This window comes from Phoxinus phoxinus (genome assembly GCF_949152265.1).
Source record: "Phoxinus phoxinus genome assembly, chromosome: 1".
Classification (NCBI taxonomy): domain Eukaryota; kingdom Metazoa; phylum Chordata; class Actinopteri; order Cypriniformes; family Leuciscidae; genus Phoxinus; species Phoxinus phoxinus.
The window spans coordinates 23,027,020-23,054,004 of NC_136876.1; the positions used below are offsets into that span (position 1 = coordinate 23,027,020).

A 26,985-nucleotide genomic window follows, 5' to 3' on the forward strand; every position below is an offset into this window, starting at 1 on the left:
CCTGTTCACAGACCCAAAGTGCAGGAGGGAGGGATGATGAATGTGTGTAGAGAAGGAACGAGTGTGATTTTTCAAACCTGCAATAAAACTCATTCGGGTCATCAGCCAGTTGTTGATTCGACACAGCGCTGGGGGATGGTGTATTGTAATTGGTGATGTTTGTTAGGCCTTTCCAAACTGATGCAGGGTTGTTTGCTGAAAACATTTTTTTTCAGGTTTTCAGAGTAATTCCAACCACACTGATCTCCTTTGTCAGTATGTTTTGGGCCTGTTTATACAAGTCTGTCCACATTCCTGTAAGCATCTTCTTCGGCCTGATGAAGCTGAATGAGTTTAATGAGTTAAGTTAAATGAGTCCTGGTAGGAATGCACATATCCTCAGAGAAGCTGATGTATGACTTTACAGTCTCCGTGAGCTCATCCAGATCAGTGGCAGTAGCCTCAAAAACACTCCAATCAGTGCATTCAAAGCAGACTTGTAAATCCCACTCTGCTTCATTTGTCCATCTTTTTACAGTCCTTGTTACAGGTTTAGCTGATTTCAGTTTCTGCCTGTTGGTTGGTAGTAGATGATGAACCAGACAGTGATCAAAGCTGCGTGGCATGGGATATGCGTTCTTTATTGTGGTGTAACTGTGGTCCAGTATATTACTGTCTCTGAGGACATGTAACCTGGTGTCTATTTTGGCAGTTCACGGGAGAGATTTGCTTTATTAAAGTCCCAGAGGATGATCCATGTCTTGGATCTGATCAACCAGCTGTTGCACCGCTGCGCTCACACTCACACACGTTTGATGTCGGAGGAATGTAAGCACTTAAGAGAATGAACGAGAAAAACTCATACGGCAAGTAAAAAAAATGCATTATGGTATCAATTACTTAACCTCATGTCTTTCCTATTGAGGTTAAATTACTGGAGTCACATGGATTACTTTAATGGTTTCTTTAGTACATTTCTGGGGCTTGAAAGTGGTAGTTGCGTAGCTGTCAATGGAGGGACAGAGAACTCTCAGATTTCACTAAAAAGATCTTCATTTGTGTTCCGAAGAAGAACAAAAGTCTTGCGGGTTTGGAGCGACATGAGGGTGAGTAATTAATGCCAGAAATTTCTTTTATGGGTGAACTTACTCTTAAAATAAGGGTTGGCAATAGGGCCAACCACTTTAGACAAAGTATGCATTAGGCTGCAATAAAAATTATCATAATAATACCCGAGTCCCACCTGTAGAACAGTCATAGTTCCCAAAATGTTTTGATATATGACCATCTGAGCTTTACATAGAGTATGAACAGGTGTGATTTCTCGCAGAAACCAGCCTCGCTGCAATTAGGAGCTGGTGGTTTGAGTTGCACAAGATGTAATTTGTGTTTCATTTTTGAAATGCTTATTCTCACCACCTGTTGGTACAAGTCACAGAGCAAGTGTGAGCTATTGTTTCCTCATGCACAGTTACTCCCATCTGGAGGAGGATATTACATGTTCACACAGAATATGCAGACTTTTCACATTTCCGTGCTGATTTTGTAAAGCCTGCCAGTACAATCTGATAAACATTTCCTGCTGATAAAATGCATTGTTTTATAGAAGGTGGCACATTCTGATATTATTACATTTAGATTGCTTGAGTGAATAGTAACATTGTGTCTAAAGCAATTTTGATGTCCAAACAGCAGTCTTACACAAGTAGGCTATATTTCAATGCAAGTCATTTGCAGGTTTGTTTGTTTGTGTATACGGATGAAACCGTTCAGTTCTCTGAAATGATTAGTTTGATGAGGTGTGTCTGTTACACTGGTGGTTTTGCTATTAGGACATGCTCCTGGATCAGCATATTTCGCTGGTCCTGGAACCTTATCCCTACCCCTAAACCTAAACTTATTCCTAAAATCAGAGTGAAATGATAGATTGAAAATCATATGAATAACAATAATGTAGAAGCACCTAACCCTGGTTGTAAGCAAAGTTGACATAAACTAGTCCCTCAAATCTGATAGGTTGGTTGGAATGTTGCAGGAATTTGTTGTACTTGGTAAAATCATATTCACCCCATAATGCATTAAAACTAAAGCAAGCTGTACCTAAACCTGACAAACAGAAAAAGAAAAAACTAACAGAATAACATACTGAGCATGTTAAATTGTCCAATATACTGGAATTAATATTCAGAAGACAACAATTGTGGAAATCATTCATAAAGAAGATTTTCTCTCTGAAAATTAGGCTACATAGAATTGTAAACATTAGATTTGTGTCAAAACCTCCAAAAAAGTTTCATTAGTCCGGACCTGTGTTATACCAATAGCCACCAAATGGAATTGCAAATATAATGACCGGTTTCAAACAGGTTTCCCCAAACACAATCCCAGTCTGTCCTGGTCAGACAGACAGACAGACAGTCACTGACTTGTTTGGAATGCTCAGACAAACAGAGAAATTATTTAATACAGCAAATTACATGATATTTTTGTTTCTGGAAAATAAAGGAAGTACAAGAAAGTATTTTAACACCGGAAAAAGTTACAAGCATTATCATTAAAAAATAAAATGACAATTTGAGAATACCTGCTTAAAAATTACTTTAACTCTTTCCCCCACCATTGACGAAATTTTCAGGCTATCCGTATTTTCAGTGTTATACGCTAGGGGGCTCATCTTCTGAAAGAGTCGAGAAACTCCAGATCAAAACACATGTGTAGAAAAAACAGAAACAAGCGATAACATATGTAATCACATACATATGTAAAATAACGCATTATTACCATTACACAGCATTTAAATCAAAACTGTTTAACGTTACCGAATGAAATGTCGACCCAGGACGAGCTATAGGACTGTGCAAGCATTATGGGTGTTGATAGACTATCTACTCCATCTATGTTTTGATTATTGTTCTGAATCAGATCCAGACGTAGTCTTTGACAAAATTATAAAATATGAAAATTACATTTATGTACATTTATGTTTCTCAACACACACTGGTGGAGAAAGAGTTAAAATACAGTAAATGAATACCAGCAGTGCAACTCAGTTAGTGCAGGAATGTAGAGTAAGAACAGAACAGTTTAGGGGACATTTACATGACACAATTTTCAACTAAAAATGGAAAATGTTTTGTCTGGTCAATTATACAACAACAGCATTTTTGGGGGCCTGAAAACACAAACTTTTGAAAACATGTTTTTTATTTTTTTATAAACGATACCGTTATATCGTCTCCATGTAAACTACAAAAACGTGAATTTGTGAAAACTTACGTCATTCGCATGTGTATTAGATGTTCAGGCACGTAGTGTTTCTTTAAAAAGTGACATCGCCAACTACTGGCCTGGCATGAATACAGCATTTTCAGTCGTTTTCGCAGATCAGTGTAAAAAACGGGGATCGGTTGGACAACATTGTCGTCTCTATGCAAAAAACTAGGAAAGACTTTTCTGTTTTTAGTAAATTGTTGTTGTGCAAACGTACCCTTAAAGTCACACCAATTCCACAACAGCATTACAGCATTGTCACATGCTGCATAATTCATATAATAAAATAACAACATATATAACAACATTTCTTATTAAAAAAATTACATCCTGGAGGTAACTGTGGTATAAGTGGAAAAACTTTGGACCACTGAATAATTCAAAATTGTAATTGCGGTTGCACTGACCATGTTCACACTGTAGCTATAATTGTCACTCCTGAATGCTTAATCCTGTTCTATACACATTCATATAAGATTAAAGCGTATTTTTGGCTGAGACATGTTGCAGAGATGATCAGTAGTTGTTCTTGACAGAAGCAGATGTGGTGTCCTTCTTAACTGCCACGATACGCCACATTTTGGAAGGTGCTGGTGGCTCCTTTGTAGAGCGGATTATTCGCCTTAAAGACAGGAAAGAGTTTCATAATGACCAGCGCTGCAGAGCTCATAGTTATTAATAATGATTGTCTGCGAGATTAACCACAAGCACATCTGTACTTCTCACTTTGACCACTTGACACCATTCTTGGTGATGAATGATGTTATCTTTCCTGAATGTTATCAAAATGGTAACACTTTACATTTGTTAACATGAACTAATAATGAAATAATTGATTAATCTTAATGTTAAATTGATTTACTCAAACGTCATTCAAATCTAAAGTGGATCTATTAATATTTAATGGACCTGAGCTAACTGGGAGGAGTTGTTTTTTATTAACTAACGTTAACAAAGATAAACACTGTTAGAAATGTGTTGCTCATTGTTAGTTAATGCATTAATATGACCCTATTGTAGAGTTACCATCAAAATCATATTACACGCCTATGATTCTAAACTCTTAGAATAAAAGGTTCATTGGGTTCTATATAAAACCCTAAGGTTCCTGCCTCGGTTTTAAAGAACCCTTAAAAAGGTTCTATATAAGGAGAAAAGTTATAGGTTAAAAGTTAAAGGTTACTTATTTTTTTTCTATTAATACAGTATGTTTATGTGCTGTTTAATTCATAAAAATTAAAGTAAAATTAATTAAAACTAAATTGATTTGTTAAAGATAAAGCCATAAAATGATCCCATGATGGGAACCCCTAAAATGTTCTATATATGAAGAAGCACATGACAGAACACTTTAAGGTTCTATATAGAACCCTTTCTTAAGTGACAGTGTTATTTTGTCTGATATTAAACAAGGCAAGACTGTGAGCATGCTGGAAGTTTCTGAGAGGAAGAAAGATTAGTGTAAGAGAAATGCTGATAACACTTGATAACACAAAACCAACAGGATATGGATGGTATTGCATAATAGTCTGAATGCTCGTCTCACCGCTTCCCACTTGGCCTTGGCTTTCTCCTCCTCAAACTTGGCAAATTCATGACGGTCGTGAATGGTGATCAGGAGCTTCCACACCAAAAGCGTAGCCAAACCCAGCAGCAGGACCGCACCAGCAACCGATAGAGCAACCACCAAGATGTCAGGACCCGACGGACACTCTGTGAAAAAGAAAATAATCATACTTTATTATATTCAGTTGCCATTTGAAATGATCTCTTCAGGATCTATTATTCTGTCCAATATCCAAGTGTCATCGTGTGGTCAAACATTAATAGAGAGGGGATGAGGATCTAATTGCTGCAGTTTAGATTTAATAAAAGAAACAAAACACTCAGGAGCACAGTATTCGATTTCAGACGCAGCGAGAGAATCTGTGACAGTAGGAGATACAGCGAGTATTTATCAGTCTCTCACAGAGACAGAGAGTTTATTAGCATGAGCAGTGTTTGACAGGTACATGTCACATATTGTCTCTCTGCCCCTTCCCTTCTCTCACCTGGTACTTTAACAAGATAGAGAAAGGATTTTCCACTGGCATCTTCATAATACTGGAAGTTCTGAACACAGTCATCCTCATCCTTGTAGCTGCAGTTCACGGCGTTCTTCTCGTGAAAGACTGGAGAGAACAGATGATTATTCATTCTGATTATTAACAACTGAACACAATATACTATATTAAAAACTCAAGGTTAAGTCACATATAGCCAAACGAAGCTGAGGTAAATAATGGCATTATTAACAGAAATCAAAATACTGCAGTTATATAGGCTACTATAGATTAGATGTATACACTTTGTCGTGTAAAATAGAAAACAGTTGTTTTAAATTGTAATGATGTTTCACAAAATCACTATTTTTGATCAAATAAATGCAGCCTTGTTGAGCATAAGAGACTTCTTTGGGAAACATTTTTTTAAAAATCCTAGTGTATTAATAGGCTATACTGCGGTTTGAAAGCATGTATTGTGGATTGGTTGGAGGTAGAGATTACCCAGCTCATCCACCGGCACAATCTCATCTCTGCAGAAGTGATTGCAGTTCTTCTCAAATAGATCCCCTCTCTTATAGTGTTTGCACTCCACACACTCCCTGCAGATGAACACATAAATCAAGCGTAGCGTTAGTTCTGGCAGGTCACGTTAGTCAAGCTCGCATCAGCTGACTCTCAGCTGATCCACGTCTACCTATGTACGTCTATCACTGTATACATATATATAAAAGCTACTTCAGTATCAGCAGTTATCGCGTTTCTCAGGAGCGAATTACCCTCCTCCATCCCCAGCTCCTCCTCTCGTCCAGTCAGGATTTGCCATTCTGATTCCCCTTGAATCAGAATAAATTCTCGAATTATGTTGTACTTTAAAATCTTGAATTAAATATATTTGCATGTACATTCATGTTGGTTCTGTTCTGTATACCCCAAGGGGGGTTATTGCCGCTCTCCCTGCTCTCCTCCATGCTAGGCTGCATGGATGCGCAGGGAGTTCTCGCCCAGAACAGAACCATATCGCCAATCCAAACTATATGCTAATTGTCAATCTTTTTGACGATAGTGGTCCTGACAGAAATCCACTTTAAACAGTTAAGTAAAGAAAGAAAAAAAGCACTTAAACACACTCAGTCCCCACACACAAACATTAAGCTACCTAAATAAAGATATATATATATATATAAATATTCTAAACTTTCACCCTACTCTTTAAGTCACAATATATATTTTTTATATATTTTGGAGATATCACTCCAAAGTAGGTTTCATCATGTTTTGCAATTCTTTGAACCAAGGTTATTTTTGTAAACGAAAACTGAAACTAAAACTATTTGTCAAAAAATATTTCCGTAAACTGAAATAAAATAGAAATGTCAACATAAATGAAAAACGAAACGAAACTAACAACAGTTACTGAAAATAAAACTGAAAAAATTATAATTAGCTAAAATAAATAATCGTTTTCGTAATTAATAAGCTCTCAAAATCTATTTCTTTCCATTGGACTGCGCTACTTTATTTGTCAATGTAAACAAGACAGATGTACGACCATTGCGGCTGTTTTGCAGCCTTAAGAAGCCGAAATGGCCAAATAAGTAAGCCTATTTCCATCATGTCTAGACCATATGCAAAAACAGCTGTAGGCCTACCTTAATTCCAGATAACCATCTCATGTGAAACTTAATAATCAACAAGATACCACACATACTAGACAGAAGACCACACTGATGAGAAAACGGAAAAAACAAGTAGCATGTCTTGATCACAAATAGACACACATTTGTCAGGGTAGAACTAAACTAAATGTCATGAATACGAGTATAACTGTGCGTATATGAAATGAACAGTGTTAGGGGAAGTTACTTTTAAAAAGTAGTGTTTGCTCATTACTTTTTACTTTTTTTACTTCTTAAAAAAGTAATCCGTTACTTTACTTAGTTACCCCTTTTGGAAAGTAACTTTTTACATTACTCGTTACTTTTACGTTACTTTTATGTTGCTTGAGTTTGGGCAGAACCCAATATCTGTTCCTAAACGTGTATAGGCCTACATAAAGTTCTATGAACTATTGATAAACTAGAAGAAGAAAAAAACTAGAAAAAAAAAGATAGATTTTGAAATGGAAAAAAATATATTTTTATTTAAAGGGGGGGTAAAATACTTAGTTTCAGTCAATCTCATGTTAATCTTGAGTACCTATAGAGTAATAGTGCGTCCTTAATATCTCCAAAAAGTCTTTAGTTTCATCATATTTATAAAATAAAAATACAGCTTTCCGATTCTAACCGGAAAAAGCCGAGGTCCTTGATTCTGGGCGTGGGCGGAGCTATAGAGTCAAGCGGGAGCGCCCGGGAAGGTTTGCTTATTATCGATCGTGGTGCGGTATGCCATATTACTATATAGTATATAGATATAGTATTTGGTTTGCAAATCCAGCGACGACCTGGGTCTTGTTAATAAAACATTCGTCACTGAAATGACCAGAACACAAAACCGCACTTGCCACACTCCTTTGCTGTCCCGGAAATACAAACTGCATCCACTGTTCCAGTAACACTGGGTTCTTTGGGAAGCTGAACAAGGTAAACTGTCCCTCACATCCCAAAACACAATTTTTTGGAGACATTCTTGACATCAACCATTCCTATTTAGCGCTGATGATGATGATTTCCGGTAGTAGCGCGTCGATATGCGCTTGGGTCTTTCCATAGACAGTATATAAGAGGGTCTTTCTCTCCTCTGGTCGACGTGTGCGTGAACGCGCTTTTCCGAGAGCAATGCTCATATAAGGAGTTCCACTCTGGTCTACGTCATTAGATCTACGATAGAAAAAAACCATCCGAAACGTGTTGCAATCCGGAAGTATGATTTTCAGCACAGAAATTCTCTGTTATTCGTTCAAAATAACTTTTCAAACTTTGGCCATTATTAGCATGAGAATCCATCTCTTTAACACTGTAAACAACTCTGAATACGTGAAACACCATTGTACCCCCCCTTTAAATAACATGAAAAACCTGTATAAAGTGAACACCAAAGAACAATATTAACTATTGAGCGTGGTGACGCCTTCATGAAAAATATCACAAAGAACCGGCAAAAGTAATGATTATGAATATGTCAAATATAGCAAGGAGACATTTTAATTGTTTATTAATAAACAAGTGTTTTCTGTCAGTGTCGGCTGCAAAGATGAAGTTGACGCTGACTCGTGATCTTCACAGTAGTAAACGCGCCAGAGAGAAATGCACATTTCATACAGATTACATCAGCAGAGAGTCTGTTTTCTTTCGTTTTGAAGTTTTGTTTAAAAGTACACATTTCAAGCTTTCTATATATCTCTCAGGTATTTGAGGCAAAGTTTGGGTTCTATACGCTCAGTTTGGGTTCATTTAGGAGACGAGCTCCAGTTCACGGACTGGCACGGAGCTCCTGAGAACTCCTGATTATATTGCCTGCTATATTTACTTCTTATTTATTAAATACAGGTGGTATTGGTTGATGGTCACCGCCTCTGCAGAAGAAGATCAACCGCTACTTCAACACTGCCTGTTTAGCCTGCCCACCGATTCGTGCATTACATAAAACTCATTATAATATGCAAAACTGTTACCCAATCATAGCAGTGGGCGTTCACTTCCAAGTCTTCAATGCGGCACGCCCATAAAAACCGAGCGTTTCAGGAGCTAGGCTCAAAACCAGGGTAGAAAATAGCCTATTACTTTTTCATTTTGATGTTTTTGAATGTAAAAACCAAGCGAACGTTATAAGGTGACCTCAGACAACAATATATAAAAAAGTAAAAGCCAGTTCATGACCCCTTTAAGTTGCATTTGTTTGGTTCTTTGTTCAATCTCAAACAATGATTTATTTTTTATATTAAGAGGTTTTATTATTAACTGTAAACTGCAAACATTAAACTTTGCTAAATGAAATGTCTTTTACTGGAAGTATTCTGTTAACTCTGCTTAACTATAATTACAAAAACTGAAATTAAACATAAAAACGAAATATAAATGAGTTCACAAAATAAAAACTAAACTAAAACTAACAAAACCATTAATGAAACTAACTAAAACTAAACTGAAATTTGAAAATACAAACTAAATAAAAAAATGACCTTGATCTGACCTTCATCCTCACCAAGATAGGAAAGCGTGCCGACACACACTCACTTTTTGATGCTGCAGGCATCTGGGCAGGTGGGGCACTTCTCACAGGTTGATCCATAAGCTCCTGGCTGAGTGCACTCACAGACGCCACACACACAGTGTCCACGGCCACTACAGAGCATTCCTCCACTCCCCATACAGGTGTCTGTGCGGGTCGAACAGTCACAGCTCTCGCCGGACCATCCCGGACCACAGTGACAGGACCCGCAGTTGCACTCACCATTACCTAACGGAGACAACAAACATATTAATGACTGTTAATGACTTTATAGGAAAGTAATCTCAGGGCATTGCTGAAGGGGATCATGAGGTTTTTTCACCCAAAATGAAAATTCTGTAAATGAATGTAAGCTACTATTTTTTCAATAGAACATAAAAGTAGAAATTTTGAAGAATCTTTAAGCAGCTCTTGATATACAACGACCGTTCATTAAATACACATTAATTGCGCCGATATTAACATAAATAAATACATAATATTCAGTAAAAATTAACATGAATAAGACTTATTCATGTTTATTTATTTATTTTTATCGATTGCAAAAAATGAACTCATTTTTTCCGTGATTACTCACGATGAATCGCCATTAAAAAAACGAATGTTTTTAATATATTTTATAATGTACTAATTTCACATTTAATCTCCAAATTAATGTAGAAACAACAAAAGCAAAAGACAGTATATTTTAAATCTTTGTCTAAAAGGTAGGAAATATACAGACATTTAATAAAGTTATCAAACAGTTTATAATGGTTACAAATTGTTACAAATAGTTTGTAATGGTTACAAACACTGCATAAATGTTAAATTATACATAGATTAATCCTTATTAAAGTTACAAACGTTATTTAGTAAAGAGCAGTGAGTGTTCAACAAGGCTGCATTTATTTGCCCCAAAATACAGTAAAAACAGTAATATTGAGAAATATTATTACTATTTAAAATAACTATTTTATATTTTAACATATTTTTAAATATTTCTGTGATAGCAAAGCTGAATTTTCAGCATCATTACTCCAGTCTTCAGTGTCACATGACCCTTCAGAAATCATTATGCTGATCTGCTGCTCAAAAATTGTCTTAATGTTATCAACGTTGGCAGCCATTGTGCAGCTTAATAATTTTTGTGGAAACTGTGACACATTTTTCAGGATCTTTTGATGAATAGAAAGTTCAAAAGAACGACATTTATTTGAAAAAAAAAAATTTGTATGATTATAAACGTATTTACTGTCTATTCACATCACAATTTACGACCCATTCCATTCTGATTTTAATAAACTCCATGCCGTATTTAAAAGAAAAATCTTGACCCCAAACTTTTAAACAGTAGTGCATGTAAATATACTGTATATATTCTAAATCAAACCACAGTACGTGTGTAAATCCTGACATAAATACATCATGGTGTTACGTAATACCGACATAGTGTTTGTTATTGAAGCAACAAAGCATTAAACTAAAGCATAAACATTTCCCAATACAACATGTCCATTTCAACACACAGAATTCATAAGAAAATCAGTTGCATAAATCACTATGTTAAGACTGAGTCTTAAAAACTAGCCTTACCAACTAGCAGTTAGCCAGGGAGTAGTCTCAGCCTCAGACGTCACGCCCACGGAACGTTGGCTAAACGTCTGATGCATATGGTACACTAAACTGGAAACACTTCAGGAATGTCGAAGTCGTCATCTGATTGGTTGAATTTTATCGGATTTCCGGGGGGCGCTAGTGTCGCGTTTATTTTCGTTCCGCCGGGAAACAAAGCGCAGACGTGTGATTGCGGAAGAAAAACTGTTGTGTTTACATGAGTGACAATGAGCATTTATCAAGATCAGCTAAACGTAGGATTCTCAAAAGTATGCGAGGTTCCCGGCATAGACTCTTTAAGAGATGTCCAGGAGTTTTGTTTGAGGCACTTGGTGGAGACTTGTTGCACGCCGGTCTGTTGTTGTGGGGACATTTCCACGCCCCGAAACGTGACGCTGAACGAAACGAACTGTAATTGGTTGTTTGACATGTCGGTCAAACGGCCTTATGGGCGGGCCTTGGCCAAAGAAAGCTGCTATGAATTCCAGACCTTCAGCCGTCAGTCTGAAGGTCTGGCTACGCGAGACTAGCCAGGGAGTAACCAGTCTTGCTTTTCAGATTCAATTTAGACCAATCTACCTGTTTAATTAACTTTTAAAAAGTTATGACCAGTCTTTAAAAAATGTATGACTAACTTGTGAGACTAGTCTAAGCAGTTTATGCGACTGACCACTAGTTTGTACACCGTTTTGTTCATTGAGTGTGGTTCTGGTAAACCTCAAGTTGTTGAGACAAAATGTTGCAACACCAGAAACCTTTGTCCTTGAGAGGACATTTTTTGGTCTCCATGAGGAAAACAGCTTATAAATCATACTAAGTGATGTTTTTTGAAAATGTTACAATGCAGAATGTTTTCTGTGAAGGGTTGTGTTTAGGGATCGGGTTAAGGGATAGAATATACAGCTTGTACAGTATAAAACTCATTGTGTCTAGAGAGAGTCCATATTAAACATGAAACCCAGTGTGTGTGTGTGTGTGTGTGTGTGTGTGTGTGTGTGTCTACCGTGCCAATGTTTTCAGTTATTTATACCCAGAGGCTATACTTGTCGACTCCAATTCTTCATATAGTTCAAACACCCACACATCAGCTCAGATATTGAGCTATTGCCAAATCAAACTATTTTCACAAGGCATTTAACTAACAATACCCATCACACATGCTACTGAAAGTCTCACTTTTCCATCCAATACATTATTTCATGCATTTAACTCAATGTTTAGCTGAATAGAGAATATGACCTGAGCAACATAAATCATGTGACAGGCTTCAGGCTGCTGGCACACCAAACTGGATGTGCACAGACATGCAAAATCATCCTCCCATAACATCTAATAAATCCAGCATATCTGAGTCAGACTGAGTCTCTGTTTGGTTCTAAGCGTGGATCAAATGGCCTAATATGGTGAAACACTGTCTTCACGATGAGGCAAGAACAAAAAGCCGTGAGTGATCCTTTACAAACATGCAATGCTTTATTTGTTCTTTTAAGGCCATTGTATCCAATCCAACCTTACCTGAGCACATGAGTCCTTTGGAACGGAGGCAGCTGAAGTCGTCACATTCACAGTACGGCCCCCAAACCTTCCCAAATTCACTCGAGCGACAGGCACACTGGCCGCACACACAGTCTCCGCGTCCGCTACAGGCCGGGGTTTCTGGGTTGGGGCTGCAGCTGCCTTGTTGGCTGGGATTATATTCGCCCTCGGAGCACTCGCATCGAGAGCCCAGGCGGCCCGGGTCGCACAGGCACACGCCGCACTCCAGGGTTCCATTGCCGTGGTGACAGGACGGGCTGGCGGGCATGGAGGACTGCTGACAGCTACATTCACAAGCAAAGTCCACAGTGACCTGAAGGCTGTCTTTAAAGCCCATTGGCTTCACGATGAAGGTCCGACTCTTTTCTTTGGGACAGCCGTGAAGTTTCGCCTCAATGTTAAATGAAACCTATGGGAAAGTAGAGTAAGGAACTGAAGAGCATGGCACTAGCAATGCTGAGGTGATGAGTTCGATTCCCAGAGAATGCATGAGCTTAAAAAAAACGTATGGCTTGCAACGTCAGTCACTTCTGATAAAAGCATCTGTCAAATGTAAATACAGTCAAACCAAAATTTATTCTGACACCCTCAACATTTCACACATTAGCACAGTTGTTACGCTATAGTTTAGAAAATAGTAATAAATTATGACAATAACTCCAATCAGTTGATCCAATCAGTTATCCAAGTTATCCAATCAGTTGATATTTCACTGGTTTGGGCCATCCTTCTGTTAGACTAAATTTAATTACACAATTAGACAATACCATTTTAGGTCAACCAATTACCAAGCAATGCTTAATTTTGTTCAGTCTGTGGTGTAAAAAGGTCACATTAGCAATTAAAGAAAAAACGCTTAAGCAAAACATGGTCAGGTCAAAGTGTCTTGATAATTTTTGGTCCCAAATTTTTATAAATTTTACTGGTAGTCCACTGAATGAATTATTTTGGGGGATAATATGTCACAGTTTACTGTATTTTGCTATCCTCACTTACATAAATTAACTATAGTGTCCTGCACCCACCACTACAAAAAAATATATAAACAATGATATCTGGTGATTTTTGGTTTGACTGTATATTCCTTGTTTACAAAATAAACAGTGTTTAAATGAACCTCACAGAGTGATTTTAGTGTATTCTGACGGGTACACAAACTATATAGGTGCTAAATTTCTAACATCAGTACATCAGATGCTGACCATATCTCCGATTTTGAGTCCGTCGCAGGACCGGACACCTGCAATGACCTCTCCACCCAGGCATGTAGCGTTGATAAACAGGGATAACTCATCCGGCACACCCAACAGCTCCAGCTCAACCTTAGACCTGATCTTCTACATAGACAAATGGCACATAGATCAAAGGTCAACCTCTCTGACTTCTCCCTTTATTTGAGTTTAAGCCCTGCTGGCTTGGAATGGTAAAATATAAGACTGTTCAGAGTGGCATACCACCTACTACGATTTAAACGAAAGTATGCATACTTTATGCACATATACATTGTATTTTTGTAATATAATCGGAGGACACTGACTCTGGATGCTGTATCTATTTGCAATGCTAATATCTGGTTAATTTTTAGGAACACACTTAAAAGATATCAGAGAACACATAATAATTCAAAGCAAAACAGAACACGAAGTTCTCATAACCAACAAATTCCTGCCAAAGTGACTTACCGCATATGCGTCCAGAATGAGTTGCACAACATTTCCAGAGTCTTTAGTGAGCGTTCCGACTGCAGAGCCAGGAATCAGCTCGCTGTAATTCTGTGAGAATGCCGGAAACATGAAAACATCCCATTAATGTGCGTATATGTGTGTAAATGTTATGCACAAACGTGTTGTAAGTATGTGTTTGACAAAAATATAGAAAACTCACACGATATAGTGGCACCATAATGCTGGTTACAGCAAAGATGAGGTTGATGTTATTCTCAGATATCTTGTCCGTGATCATGCCAAGTGAGGGATAGTCCTACAAATACACATAACGAATATATATATATATATATATATATATATATATATATATATATTTTACTACCTGTCTGTCTGTCTGTCTGTCCGTCTATCTATCTATCCATCTATCGTCTGTTTGTCCGTCTATCTATCTATCTATCTATCTATCTATCTATCTATCTATCTATCTATCTATCTATCTATCTATCTATCTATCTGTCTAACTACACATATGACCATTCAAAGGTTTGAGGTCAGTAAGATTTGTTTTTGAGGTTGCATTTATTTGATAAAAAATACAGTAAAAACAGTAATACTATGAAATATTATTATAATTTAAAATAACTTTTTAACAGTCTTCAGAGTCACATGATCATTCAGTATAAAGGTAATATGATGCCATAAAGAATCGCATGTGCAGGGAAAGATTTGTGAAAGTGTACATAAAATTGCACGCCTAAATTGAGGGGATCCCAATAAGTGACGAAGCATGGGACATGCTTATTGCTCGTGAGCATCCCTATGCCCTGGCCTACTCCCTTAGAAGGCCAGAGCCCTTGAAGTGGGGACTTTGGAGTGAGCAGGGCACGTGTGTGCCATCATGTGCATATCCCTCACATATCCCTACACAGCGAGAGAAAGAGAGAGAGATTTGTCCAATATATGTTGGCTGACCAGTATAGTGGACTTGTCATATTCATTGTTGTCATTGATATAGCACTCTCCATCATGGGGCTGGACGATTCCAGCCAGCTTGGCGTCCAAAGCCAAATGACTTCTGTCATCACTTGTGAAGATCAGCAAATGAGATGCATCAGGCCTCCATCCAATCTTTTCCTGTAAAAAAAAGAGAAAGGAGATCATACAGAAAGGTAAAGAGAACGGATGAAATGGATGAGACACAAACTAAGAAAGCATTAGAAAGTACGAGGATATCATAGAGTTATTTAATTTGTAGACCAAACCCAATCACAGGATATGCCCGTTCCCCCATATACTCAAAATGCTAATTGTCTTTAAGATTTGGGATTACAAACAGAACAGCTTTACTCAAGATTTATTTTTACATGATTATTTTTATTGTGTAAAGGATGAATATTGTCCGTTTTTCTTTGTGTGTGCTTTTTGTTACCTTGCACACTACTGCTTGTATGATAGCATCAAATCCGCCCTCAGGGGCATCTCTATTTCTAGACACTTTCTGTTTCTTCACTTCCTCTGTGAACCGCTCCACCTGCTCCGTCAGAGACAGCACATTGCGATAGCCGAATTGCGGTGGGCAGGGTTCAGTAGACCTACACCACACACAGCAGTGAGACAGAAATAGGACACTCTCTCTAAACGTCATATGCTTTTCTACAGGACAGTGTGAGATGAATTTGACCTTACTTATGGCAAGGGTTCTTGATGACTTCTTCAGAGTACATGTACATATAAGGTGAGAGCGTTTTGTCTACAAAAGCTCCAAATCCCATGCGTAGATTACTGGTGACGCCACGTAAGGCACTGGCCAGATCATTGCCAAGGGCATAAAGCTTCTGCAGGTCGTCCTTCATGGTATTGGTCATGTCCATCAGGTAATACAGGTCAACTGGGTAATCGGATACTTGCTTCACCTTGACGGTGAATTGCTTTGAATCGTCTTAAAGAAATTGAAGGGAAGAAGTTAGAAGTATCTAAATTTTAAGACAAAGCTCATCTTTTTGACTTCTTTTTCTAATGGACATGGATTTTTTGAGAGCATGATCTGTTTGGGGTCAGAGAGACAATAAGACCCTTTTAGTAGCTCATGAAACATACTTAATATTTAAATATCAGGTTTAAACATCATGATCTGTTCTACTCGTAAATGATCTGTTAATAAACAGATCCTGAAATCTGAAACTGAAATATGATGATAAATATAATATTGGGATAGTGGGTTTTGATTTGGTTTTGATTTCAGTAACATAGAATTTGTTTTATTATTATTATCATCATTATTTAAAAAAACAATAAGAAAACACTAATGTCAAAATTAATGCTTTTTTCCTCTGGGATCCTAATAATCAAGTTCATAAGAGAAGAGAAGAGAAGAGAAGAGAAGAGAAGAGAAGAGAAGAGAAGAGAAGAGAAGAGAGTCACGATCCACACTCACAGAGACATAGAAGATCCAATGATGCAGTACAGTATTTATTTAGGGAAATCCGTACTCAAAACACAGTCCAGGCAGGGGTCAATATCCATATAAACAATCCAAGAAAACAAGAAACAAAGAACAGACCTTAGAAGTGGTGTGATGAACGACAAGGACTCCATGACAAAAAGTAACACAGACAGGGTTTATATACACACAAAGCTAACAAGGTGACGGGAAACAGCTGTGTGCAGTGATCAGATGAGTGGCAGAACAGAATGCTGGGAAATGTAGTTAACCGTGAATGACACCGTGGAAACAAGGACCTCTAGTGATAACCCAGGGAAACACACCAAGACACTGTGACAAAACCCTCCTTCTACGGAGCGGCTACCAGACGCTCCACGACAGAAAACACTAGAAAAAACAAGTCCAGGAGGGGGGTGGAGCTGTGGGGAATCAGAGGGAGAGACGGGGGCCCGGGTCCATGAAGGGGAACAGGAGGTAACGAATTAGTCGGTGGCCGGGGCAAAGCAGACTCTCCCTCGGGCGGCCAGGGCGGAGACTCTCCCTCGGGCGGCCAGGGCGGAGACTCTCCCTCGGGCGGCCAGGGCGGAGACTCTCCCTCGGGCGGCCAGGGCGGAGACTCTCCCTCGGGCGGCCAGGGCGTGAAGCTCAGGCTCGGCAGACGTGACGTGACGTGAAGCTCAGGCTCGGCAGACGTGACGTGACGTGAAGCTCAGGCTCGGCAGACGTGACGTGACGTGAAGCTCAGGCTCGGCAGACGTGACGTGACGTGACGTGAAGCTCAGGCTCGGCAGACGTGACGTGACGTGAAGCTCAGGCTCGGCAGACGTGACGTGACGTGACGTGAAGCTCAGGCTCGGCAGACGTGACGTGACGTGAAGCTCAGGCTCGGCAGACGTGACGTGACGTGAAGCTCAGGCTCGGCAGACGTGACGTGAAGCTCAGGCTCGGCAGACGTGACGTGACGTGAAGCTCAGGCTCGGCAGACGTGACGTGACGTGAAGCTCAGGCTCGGCAGACGTGACGTGACGTGACGTGAAGCTCAGGCTCGGCAGACGTGACGTGACGTGAAGCTCAGGCTCGGCAGACGTGACGTGACGTGACGTGAAGCTCAGGCTCGGCAGACGTGACGTGACGTGAAGCTCAGGCTCGGCAGACGTGACGTGACGTGAAGCTCAGGCTCGGCAGACGTGACGTGACGTGAAGCTCAGGCTCGGCAGACGTGACGTGACGTGAAGCTCAGGCTCGGCAGACGTGACGTGACGTGAAGCTCAGGCTCGGCAGTCGTGACGTGACGTGAAGCTCAGGCTCGGCAGACGTGACGTGACGTGAAGCTCAGGCTCGGCAGACGTGACGTGAAGCTCAGGCTCGGCAGACGTGACGTGAAGCTCAGGCTCGGCAGACGTGACGTGAAGCTCAGGCTCGGCAGACGTGACGTGAAGCTCAGGCTCGGCAGACGTGACGTGAAGCTCAGGCTCGGCAGACGTGACGTGAAGCTCTGGATCGGCCGACGTGAACTGAACACTCTCTGGATCGGCAGACGTGACGTGTCTCCTCCACGCATGCAGTACTGCCACTGCATAATAGAGGAAGACAGCCCTCTTGGCCGTGGCAGTACTGATGGTGGGCAGCTCCGAGACGATCTCAGGGCTGACAGCGGGCTGCACGGGGACGACCTCCGGGATGACATCGGGCTGCACGGGGACGACCTCCGGGATGACATCGGACTGCACGGGGACGACCTCCGGGATGACAGCGGGCTGCACGGGGACTACCTTCGGGACCAACGGACTCGGGACCACCGGAACTGGGACCACCGGGGCAGTCACGGAGGAAGTCTTCCTTCTCTTCCTCCGTTTCGGTACAACCGGAACTGGAACCACCGGAACAGGGACCACCGGAACCAGCGGTGAAGGACGCTCGGGGCTGAACATCACCGGCCCATGGTCAGAGAATGACCGAAATGGAGAATGCTGTCGGTGCTCACCTCTAGTCTCTCCTGCCCTACGACCTCCACGGGTCCCAGAAAATCTGGCCAGACGGGTTCCCTCAAACGAGTCCTTGGGTCCGGTGAAAAGGGGCGCGGGAGACTTTGCCGTTGAAGCTTCCTCAGTCATCCGAGCCCACAATGCGAAACATTGAAAAATGTTCATACGTGGTGCCTCCTCCTTGACTTGAGAAGTCCCGCTCGAAGTTGCACAAGGACACCATGACAAACACTAACACAGACAGGGTTCTGTGTTCTACAGGGTTCTACACACAAAGCTAACAAGGTGACGGGAAACAGCTGTGTGCAGTGATCAGATGAGTGGCAGAACAGAATGCTGGGAAATGTAGTTAACCGTGAATGACACCGTGGAAACGAGGACCTCTAGTGATAACCCAGGGAAACACACCCAGACACTGTGAAAAAGAGAAGAGAAGAGAAGAGAAGAGAAGAGAAGAGAAGAGAAGAGAAGTGAAGAGAAGAGAAGAGAAGAGAAGAGAAGAGGGAAATTTACCAAAAACTATGCAATGAGAAATATGTAATTGGATTGCAGTGGGGAGTTAATATATTGAGGGAATATGTGGCATACCTGGCCTGAGGGTCAGGTGGATTTTTTGTGGCTGGATCTGAGTGATGTCGCTGGCTGAAAGCCCTGCCTTGTTACTCAGCGGTACATCCTCCAGGATCCTCATTCTGCTAACTGGAAACTCAATAAACTTCACGCCACAGCCAGACTGAATGAGACTGTCTTTGAGATCACACCGGGACAAACTTGACCCTCCCTTTCCGAAGATCTAACAGACACACACATACACATACTGATACATACTTAGTGACAACATTACAATGTTAACATTACGTGATAAAATTGATAGCATATGCGAGCTGGGAATTTGTTTCATATCAAAAGTAACCTGCTCTGTCTTGTCTGTTGGTGTCTGTGGCCTCTTTGCTTCGCAGTTTTTCTCTACGTGAGAAAATGGATGTGTGGCATGAGAGCGTGTGAAAAGTGTCAATGGGTGGTTGACAGACATGGCCTTTTTTTGGTCCGATGTGTCAAAGTTTTGTCTTTCTATGAGTCTTTCTATGAGTGTTGATTAAGTAAAATAATGCAAAATGTAACATATTTCCACATAAGACATGCTATACTTTTATATAGTAATGATAAAGAATCAGGATAAATTGATTTACATGATCACATTATACCCCTTTTTAATTTAAAACACAATAACATTTATGTCACACCATATGACAATTTTAGTCACTAAGACAGTAAACTAGTGAATAAATGTAAATTTCAGGACAAAATCTACAAGACCACATATATATTTGGAAAGGTAGAATATAACCCAATGAGTTCCATGATTTTTTTTTTGTAACTTTTTTTCAGCCAAATATGTCAACCACCCCATGATGCGTGAGAGTTGGCCATAGACAGCATAAGAAAGGAGTTGGCAAATAACAATCAAGAGTGAGACATTTCAAGCAGCCATTTGTGTGTGCGAGTGTGTTTGTGCATTTGGTGTGGATGAAATTGTGTGTATTACCTCCTGAGTGCACCAGGCACAGGCTGGATGGATCGACAGACATTCTTTACAGCTACTCACTCCTCTGGAAGTGCAAATGTTAGAGCCTATAGAAACAAGACCATTATTAATCTCATATAAATCTACATGCTTTATATCCTACTCTTTATAATGTTCTTCTTTCAGGTTCTGTACAGTCTATCACGTGTGTTGTAACAAGTGAAAGAGTTATCAAATGTAGGAAATAATAATAAAAAAAACGTTAGCAGCACATTCCTCTCATTCTAACAAAAGGCAAACTTACTTGTAGCTGAGGAAACTAGAAGTAAAACTGGTATCCAAACACCTTCCATCAAATTTAGTCCCATTTTAACAGAACCAAAGAATGCCTCCTGCTGTAGAAACTCTGTTTCTACTTTGATTCTCTGATGCACAAACAAACTGGGAGTGGAAATACCGTTCCGGGACATGTAAGGACAGATGACCAAATGTGTTTCAGCATTTCGCAAATGTTATCCGTTTCATCAAGACACAAGGAAATGTGACCACGTCAGGCAAACTCAACAACACTGAACGAAATGATTCTGTGGATGCGTGTGCAATTTACTTATTGTGAATTATGAAAATGAAAAAAATTTGAGTGCAAAAACTTACGGAAGAAAAAGTAGATCTAATTTACGAGGTGGCTAATTCGTAATTCATTTAGCTAAAACGTACATGACCCCGCCACTAATCCTACCTTTTACTGGGGTTTAGACAAATAGTACGAATTCGTACGAGTGAATTAATTAGCCATCTCGTAGGCTACTCAGTCATACACACACACACACACACACACAAACGTTAAGGGCACAGTATGGAATTCAAGTACTAAGAGCTTCCTTTGTATTTATAGAACTCACTGCCTTACATAATATAGCCTAATCATCTAAAACAAATCAAACTTTTTAGAACATCCTATTAAATATGAGGCATTTACTATTCTTAGGGCCATATTTTCAATTTTTCCATGAATTCTTATTGTTTGTTTTATCTAATTATGAAGTTTACATTTAAGGCGTAAAACCCATAAAGGTATATAATAACCAGCTTACATCTTCTTAGCCACAAAGTTGAACCAGGTGTTTGCTACCATCTAGTGGCCATATTAATGTTGCAGAAAAGCATGCTAAGCATTCACCTCAATTATGTTGATTGCATTCACAGAATATTTCAAGGCTATTTATGCACTTCACTCCTGTATGAGATAAACATTTTACTGAAAATTACGAAATTTTACTGGCACGATTAAGATCCGATAAAGTAGTAAATGGAAGCATTTAAAAAAAACTAAATAAATTAATACAAATTAAAAAGAGAGACTCATAGACAAAAACATTTTTAATTTGTGCACTTATTTATGTGTGCATGCTCCTGAATTTTTATTTGGCCAAATACTTTAGAAACTTCCAGCGCTGACACGGCAATGCTCTTTCATTGCTTTAATATTTTATGAACCAGGTTAACTCTGTGAATCTCTCTCTCTTTCCAGCTCTCAGCTTACCTTCATTTTTAAAGGAAGTGGGAGTGGAGGAACGGATGAGATGCACGCTAGAGAAAAAACACATCTCCATGCTGACTCTGAGACAGAAGTCTCAGTATTTTCCTCCTAGTGGCTCACGCTTCCCCTTTCCTGCTATCCATCCTTCTCTTTTGATTGTTAAACAGTAGATTATGCTCGATGCTTGCGATGTATAATATTGTGCATCTCTGTGTGAGAATTACTGCTATTTTTGATCGCTCAGCAAGCAGCCCTCATGACACTGTAGTGAAAATTACAATTTGATTAACATGGTAATTGCTTACGAACTCAAATGCATTTTGACTATAGGCAGTGTTGTGGAAAGTTACTTTTAAAAGTAATGTTTTATATTGTGTTACTCCCCAAAAGATGATTAACTAATTGCGTTAATTAGTTACTTTATATGGAAAGTAGTGTTTTTGCATTACTTTTTCTAACCTGGACTGGACATAACAAAAAAAAGTTATATTTTGGCAAATGTAAAGAGGGGACTTTAATAAAGGGAGATTAAATACATAAATTATCTATTCAACATTTGATGATATCAGGTTTGCTTAATAGTTTTCATTTCACTGTTTTTATTTATTTTGAGGAATACTGAATCTGTTTTTCTGCAAGTGAGATGAGTAAATGCCTGCTCACATTGAACTACAATAACCATCATATTCACAGCACACAAAACACCAATACTCCCAATTTCTCTCAACATGCATGGAGTCAGGAAAAGTGTCAGTCAATAAACGGGAAAACAAAGTAAACTTGAGTTACTTATTAGAAGATTTTTTTTTAAAGTAATGTGTTACTTTACCCGTTACTTTAAAAAAGTAATCTAATTATGTAACTCATGTTACTTGTAATGCATTACCCCTAAAACTGGCTGTAGGTGTCACTTCAGTTCAAAAACATATGCAGTAAAACAGCAATAAAAGATTGATAATTAATGGAATATATGCGTGTTGGATGTGCGTGGAAGTGAAATGTACAGATATTATTGATATAGTTTTATTGTTTTTATATAGATTTTATTATTTATTGTTTGAGATCCGTCTTCACTTGGTGCAAATGGAATTTCGTTGTACTCTCTACAATGACAATAAAAGGAAACTGAACTGAAACAAACATATAGACCAGGGACATAATGAGGATGTGAAATCAAGTAAAATGTGTCATAAGCTTGTGTGTGTGTAAGCAGAAAGGCCTTTTTGGAACCAGACTCTGGTGACAGGAGAGGACTATTAGATACCTGTCACAAATCGAGAATTTTCAATCACAACACTAACTGTATGTATGCATATGTGTGCAGGTGATAGAATTATAGAGACAAATGACTCAAAGAACAATTAAGACTGATTAAGATGCATGTTTACAATGATCATAACAGATATTTTGGTTATATTTATATTATCAGTTCAACAGTTACATGCTCAAAATAATTAATTGATTTGAGTAGGGTAAACTTAATTTTAAGAAATTAGTTCAATCAAATAAACTAGTACATAGAATAAAAAGTACTATAGAAGTTTCTTTTTCTTTTTTGTGTTTACAAAACTGACATTTAATTAATCTGCAATGGTTCATTGTTTTGAGTTTTATAAACTTGTTTCTTTTAATTTAGACAAACTTAAATTTAACTTAAACTCCATGGGCAGGGATTTCTATTTCCCAGCATGCTTTGCCATGACGCTCGAAGGGAGAGTAAATTTAAGTTAAAATTAAAAGCTAAAATTAAGTGTTGTACAATGTTTTTTTGTGCAGATTAATGTTAAGTGAGCGATTTAGTGTTTAATGTTTTGCTATGCTAATTTAGAAGAGTTTCTGTTATGTGTGGTTTTTTTGGGGAGGGGTTGGGGGATTTACCCTCGTGGTGACAAGTGGATCATGACCTTAGTTTGAGAAATGTTAAAAGTTATACATTTCATACTCATTCAGCAGCTGCTATGCTTATGCTATTTAAGCAATGCTTGGCAATTTAGCATTTTTTTGAATTAGCTAAAGGCAGCCAAGTTTCCACTGTTTATTTTTTTTATTGAGATTACTTGATAATTTTAAGTGAAATGTATGAGCTGGTTTATTTTAAGTTGAGCAATAAAATGAATCAGTACGAAATCTGTCAGTTCTGTTTGCTTAAAATTTTAATTTCTTAACTTAAAAATGTTGACGTAACAGATTTTTTGTAACTTTGCCAACTTATTTGGGTTTGCAGTGTGCTTCTATCACCAAATATAACATACACTTGAAAAAAATTACATTATTTTATTTTCTCTGACCTGTAAAATTTAAAGTGATTTTTCCTACTACTTATTGTGAAGGCTATTCCTTTCCAAAATCAGCTTTATTAAGGTGCATCACTGGATTATCTATGCCAATAACCTATTGAAGATGATGCATGAAGAATCATCTTTTTTATAGATTTGTTTTTTAATGTGGCAAAATTGGCCAGTTATTTCACTTAGCTGTTCTGCATGGCTGACCATTGGAGAGAAATAAACAAAATGCTGTGCAATGTGTTAAACAACTTTATTCAAAGCATGCTGCACAATTTCATGTTTAGGTCAATATTACAAAATACTCCATGCTCCATTGAGGTGTTACTTAGAAAGTGTCTGACACACAGCGAGCACCGCGCATGCAGAGGAAAGATCAGGGAAGAAGTAGGCTAATTTGAAAACGTGCAAGTGCCACACCAGACGAGCATCCCCCTCTCACGTGCTCTCGGCTACAAGTTAAACTCCAAGAAAAATACATTTTGACATCTTCAAAATCAAAACACCTGCGATTCAAGGTACAAAAGTCAGCGTTCACAAAAAAACATGCTTTTGGAAGTGATTGTCTAATACAAACCAGGGTGGTGGTGGGTTTGGGGAAGTCAGAATTTCTCCAATTATAAGGCTTAAACCCCCCACCCCCAAAAGGGAGTCAAAACAAGATTTAGAGGGTCTTGGTAAATGTAAAAAAAAACCTTTCATATAAGTAGGCCTATATATAGGTTTCACAAATGGTTTTCCGTAATAATTAAAGTTAGACCGATTATTTTTACATGTCGCTAAATTGCGCTGGCAAGGAAGTAACCATGACAACACGTAGCTCATGCGCTTTCCTTTATGACGAAGTTTGTGCGGGTGCGTCAATAAATCATAAGTTATCGTGTGTCACTTTGTTACGACAAAAACATTTGTGTTCTACATTCTAAATAAGGGCCTTTCTTGCGCCCAAAGAAGCTACATTTTGCGTTTCGCAAGACGAGCCGTCGAGCGCCATCACGCTAAAGTCATTGTTTGCATTCTTTTACAAATAATGCAGTATGTAGCAAAGCTACTCTGCTTTTTATGAGGTAAAAACGTGTAAACACTTCACTGTAAAAAAAATCACAAGCAAAATTACCTCAAATACAAAAAGCTAGTCAACATGAATAAATAGGCTACATTCTTATTTTGTAAACGTGCAGCTGCATCTCTATCATCTTTGTTTCAGGAAAAGTTCATCCATATGGCCCTTTCTTCCCAGAGCACAAAGGGAGTGAACATAAAAGTTGCATGTCTTCCTGCCTCCCAATCTGAGGATAGGCTAATTGCAGGCCGGTTACAGGTGACACCCGTGGCTAACTCAGTCCGATCATCACCGCCTCGACGTCTTTGGAAGGTCTCCGGTCCTTGACAAGGAAGTTAATCATACTTTCGGACTTGATCATGAGGTTGCACCCGAGAAAGAAGATCCCGAACATCACCGTGAGTGAAAGAACGCACAACACCGCGATCTGCACCACGCGCGTAACAAACAGCTTGCGCTCGTCGTGAGCGAGAACTAAAGATCCGCCGCCGTCGTTTGCGGTCACCTCGCTCCCGTTGCCCGTGCAGCAGTCAACGAGAGTCCCCGCGAGCTCTTGACTGCGATTGAGCAAAACGCCGTGCGTAAACACCGTGTGGTTGAAAAACGTTCCGTTCATCCTGAGCGGAGAAGCAGAAGACTGACGCTGAAGACAATCGAGCCTCTTATGGCATCAACTCACTTTCTGCAACTGCCTGTTGAGTCGGGCAAGTTTTACGAGGAGAAAAAGTCATAAAAGTATATCCTAAAATCATTTGGGATGGTTCATGCCTTCAGTTTACACGCAAATTGGATAAAAAGTGCCCCGTTTCTGTTGCGTTCTCTTACACTTGGCTGTCAATAAGTAGTCTTTACAAGCACGATCAACGCCCAAAGCACTTGCAAAGCCAATGCAACTCGGCTAAGATCTGCGCGCAGGTTTCGTGCGTGTGTTCGTGCGTGTGGTCCATGTGGGAAGGGGTGGGGGCCTGGAGAGAGAGAGAGAGAGAGCGCGATCAGCCTGGATGTCGCCAGGGAGACCATTCTGAGCCAGAGCTAGAGAGGATGCTCTAATCAATGGGATTTGATCCAGTGGTCAAAAATGTCAAACCTTGATCGCTCTGGAAAATCACAAGAAGCCCATGCACGCCTTGAGCTGGATGTACCTCTATGGTGATTTTTGAAGTCTTTCCGTCTCATGTTGTCCTATTCAGACCCTGCGTTTATCCCAATGGGCATCTCTTTTTTGTGCTGTTTTTAGATTGAAGTCAATGGCAAATTTTAAAATAAAAAACTTTGGAAATCAAGCATGGCAGCCACAAAAACCACTTTGTTAACCCTGTAAAGCCAAATATATATAAACTAATAGTCAGATTTTTTTATTGAACAGTTTATTGAACTTATAGACAAAATATTTGAAAGAATTATTTAGAAGTAAAAAGTTAGCATTTTTGTTGAGTATCATATTTCATACATCAGGCTTTTACCCTTTAATAAATTATTTCAAGGTATAGTTTAAGTTCACCCAAAAATTTAAATTATTGACTCACACTCAAGTCATCCAGGTGTATATGACATTCTTCTTTCAGACAAATACAATCGGAGTTATATTTTAAAAATGTCCTGTTTCTTCCAGGCTTTATAATGGCAGTGCATGGCTGTTTCTGTTTTGAAGTCCATAAAAGTGCATCTATCCATCGAGCGATGAGTTTGTGTAAGAAAATATTCATATTTAACACGTTACATAGTAAAATTCAAGCTTCCGGCCATACGCAGTCTACTCACGCCTAAAGCGCAACTTACGAAAGTTGTGGCCTCGGAAGTAGCGTAGTGCGTCATGGCGTAGCGTAAATGGCAGTATGTCGCATTACTCGTATAAATTGCGCTTTACATTTGAGTCGAATG

General features: G+C 39.2%; 1 protein-coding gene across 1 annotated transcript; it reads right to left on the reverse strand.

Moving 5' to 3' along the window:
* Positions 1-2,186: 2,186 nt before the first annotated feature.
* On the reverse strand, positions 2,187-20,793 carry itgb3a (integrin beta 3a). Its single transcript, XM_079630890.1, has 15 exons — positions 20,521-20,793; positions 20,238-20,323; positions 19,280-19,484; positions 15,950-16,202; positions 15,693-15,855; positions 15,236-15,397; positions 14,481-14,576; positions 14,279-14,368; positions 13,799-13,933; positions 12,576-13,005; positions 9,470-9,692; positions 5,796-5,893; positions 5,301-5,420; positions 4,796-4,962; positions 2,187-3,871 (listed from the first exon to the last, which is right to left on the reverse strand). The coding sequence occupies exons 1-15, from the start codon at positions 20,684-20,686 to the stop codon at positions 3,806-3,808; spliced, it is 2,460 nt and encodes an 819-aa protein (XP_079487016.1). The 5' UTR covers positions 20,687-20,793; the 3' UTR covers positions 2,187-3,805.
* Between the last annotated feature and the right edge of the window lie 6,192 nt (positions 20,794-26,985).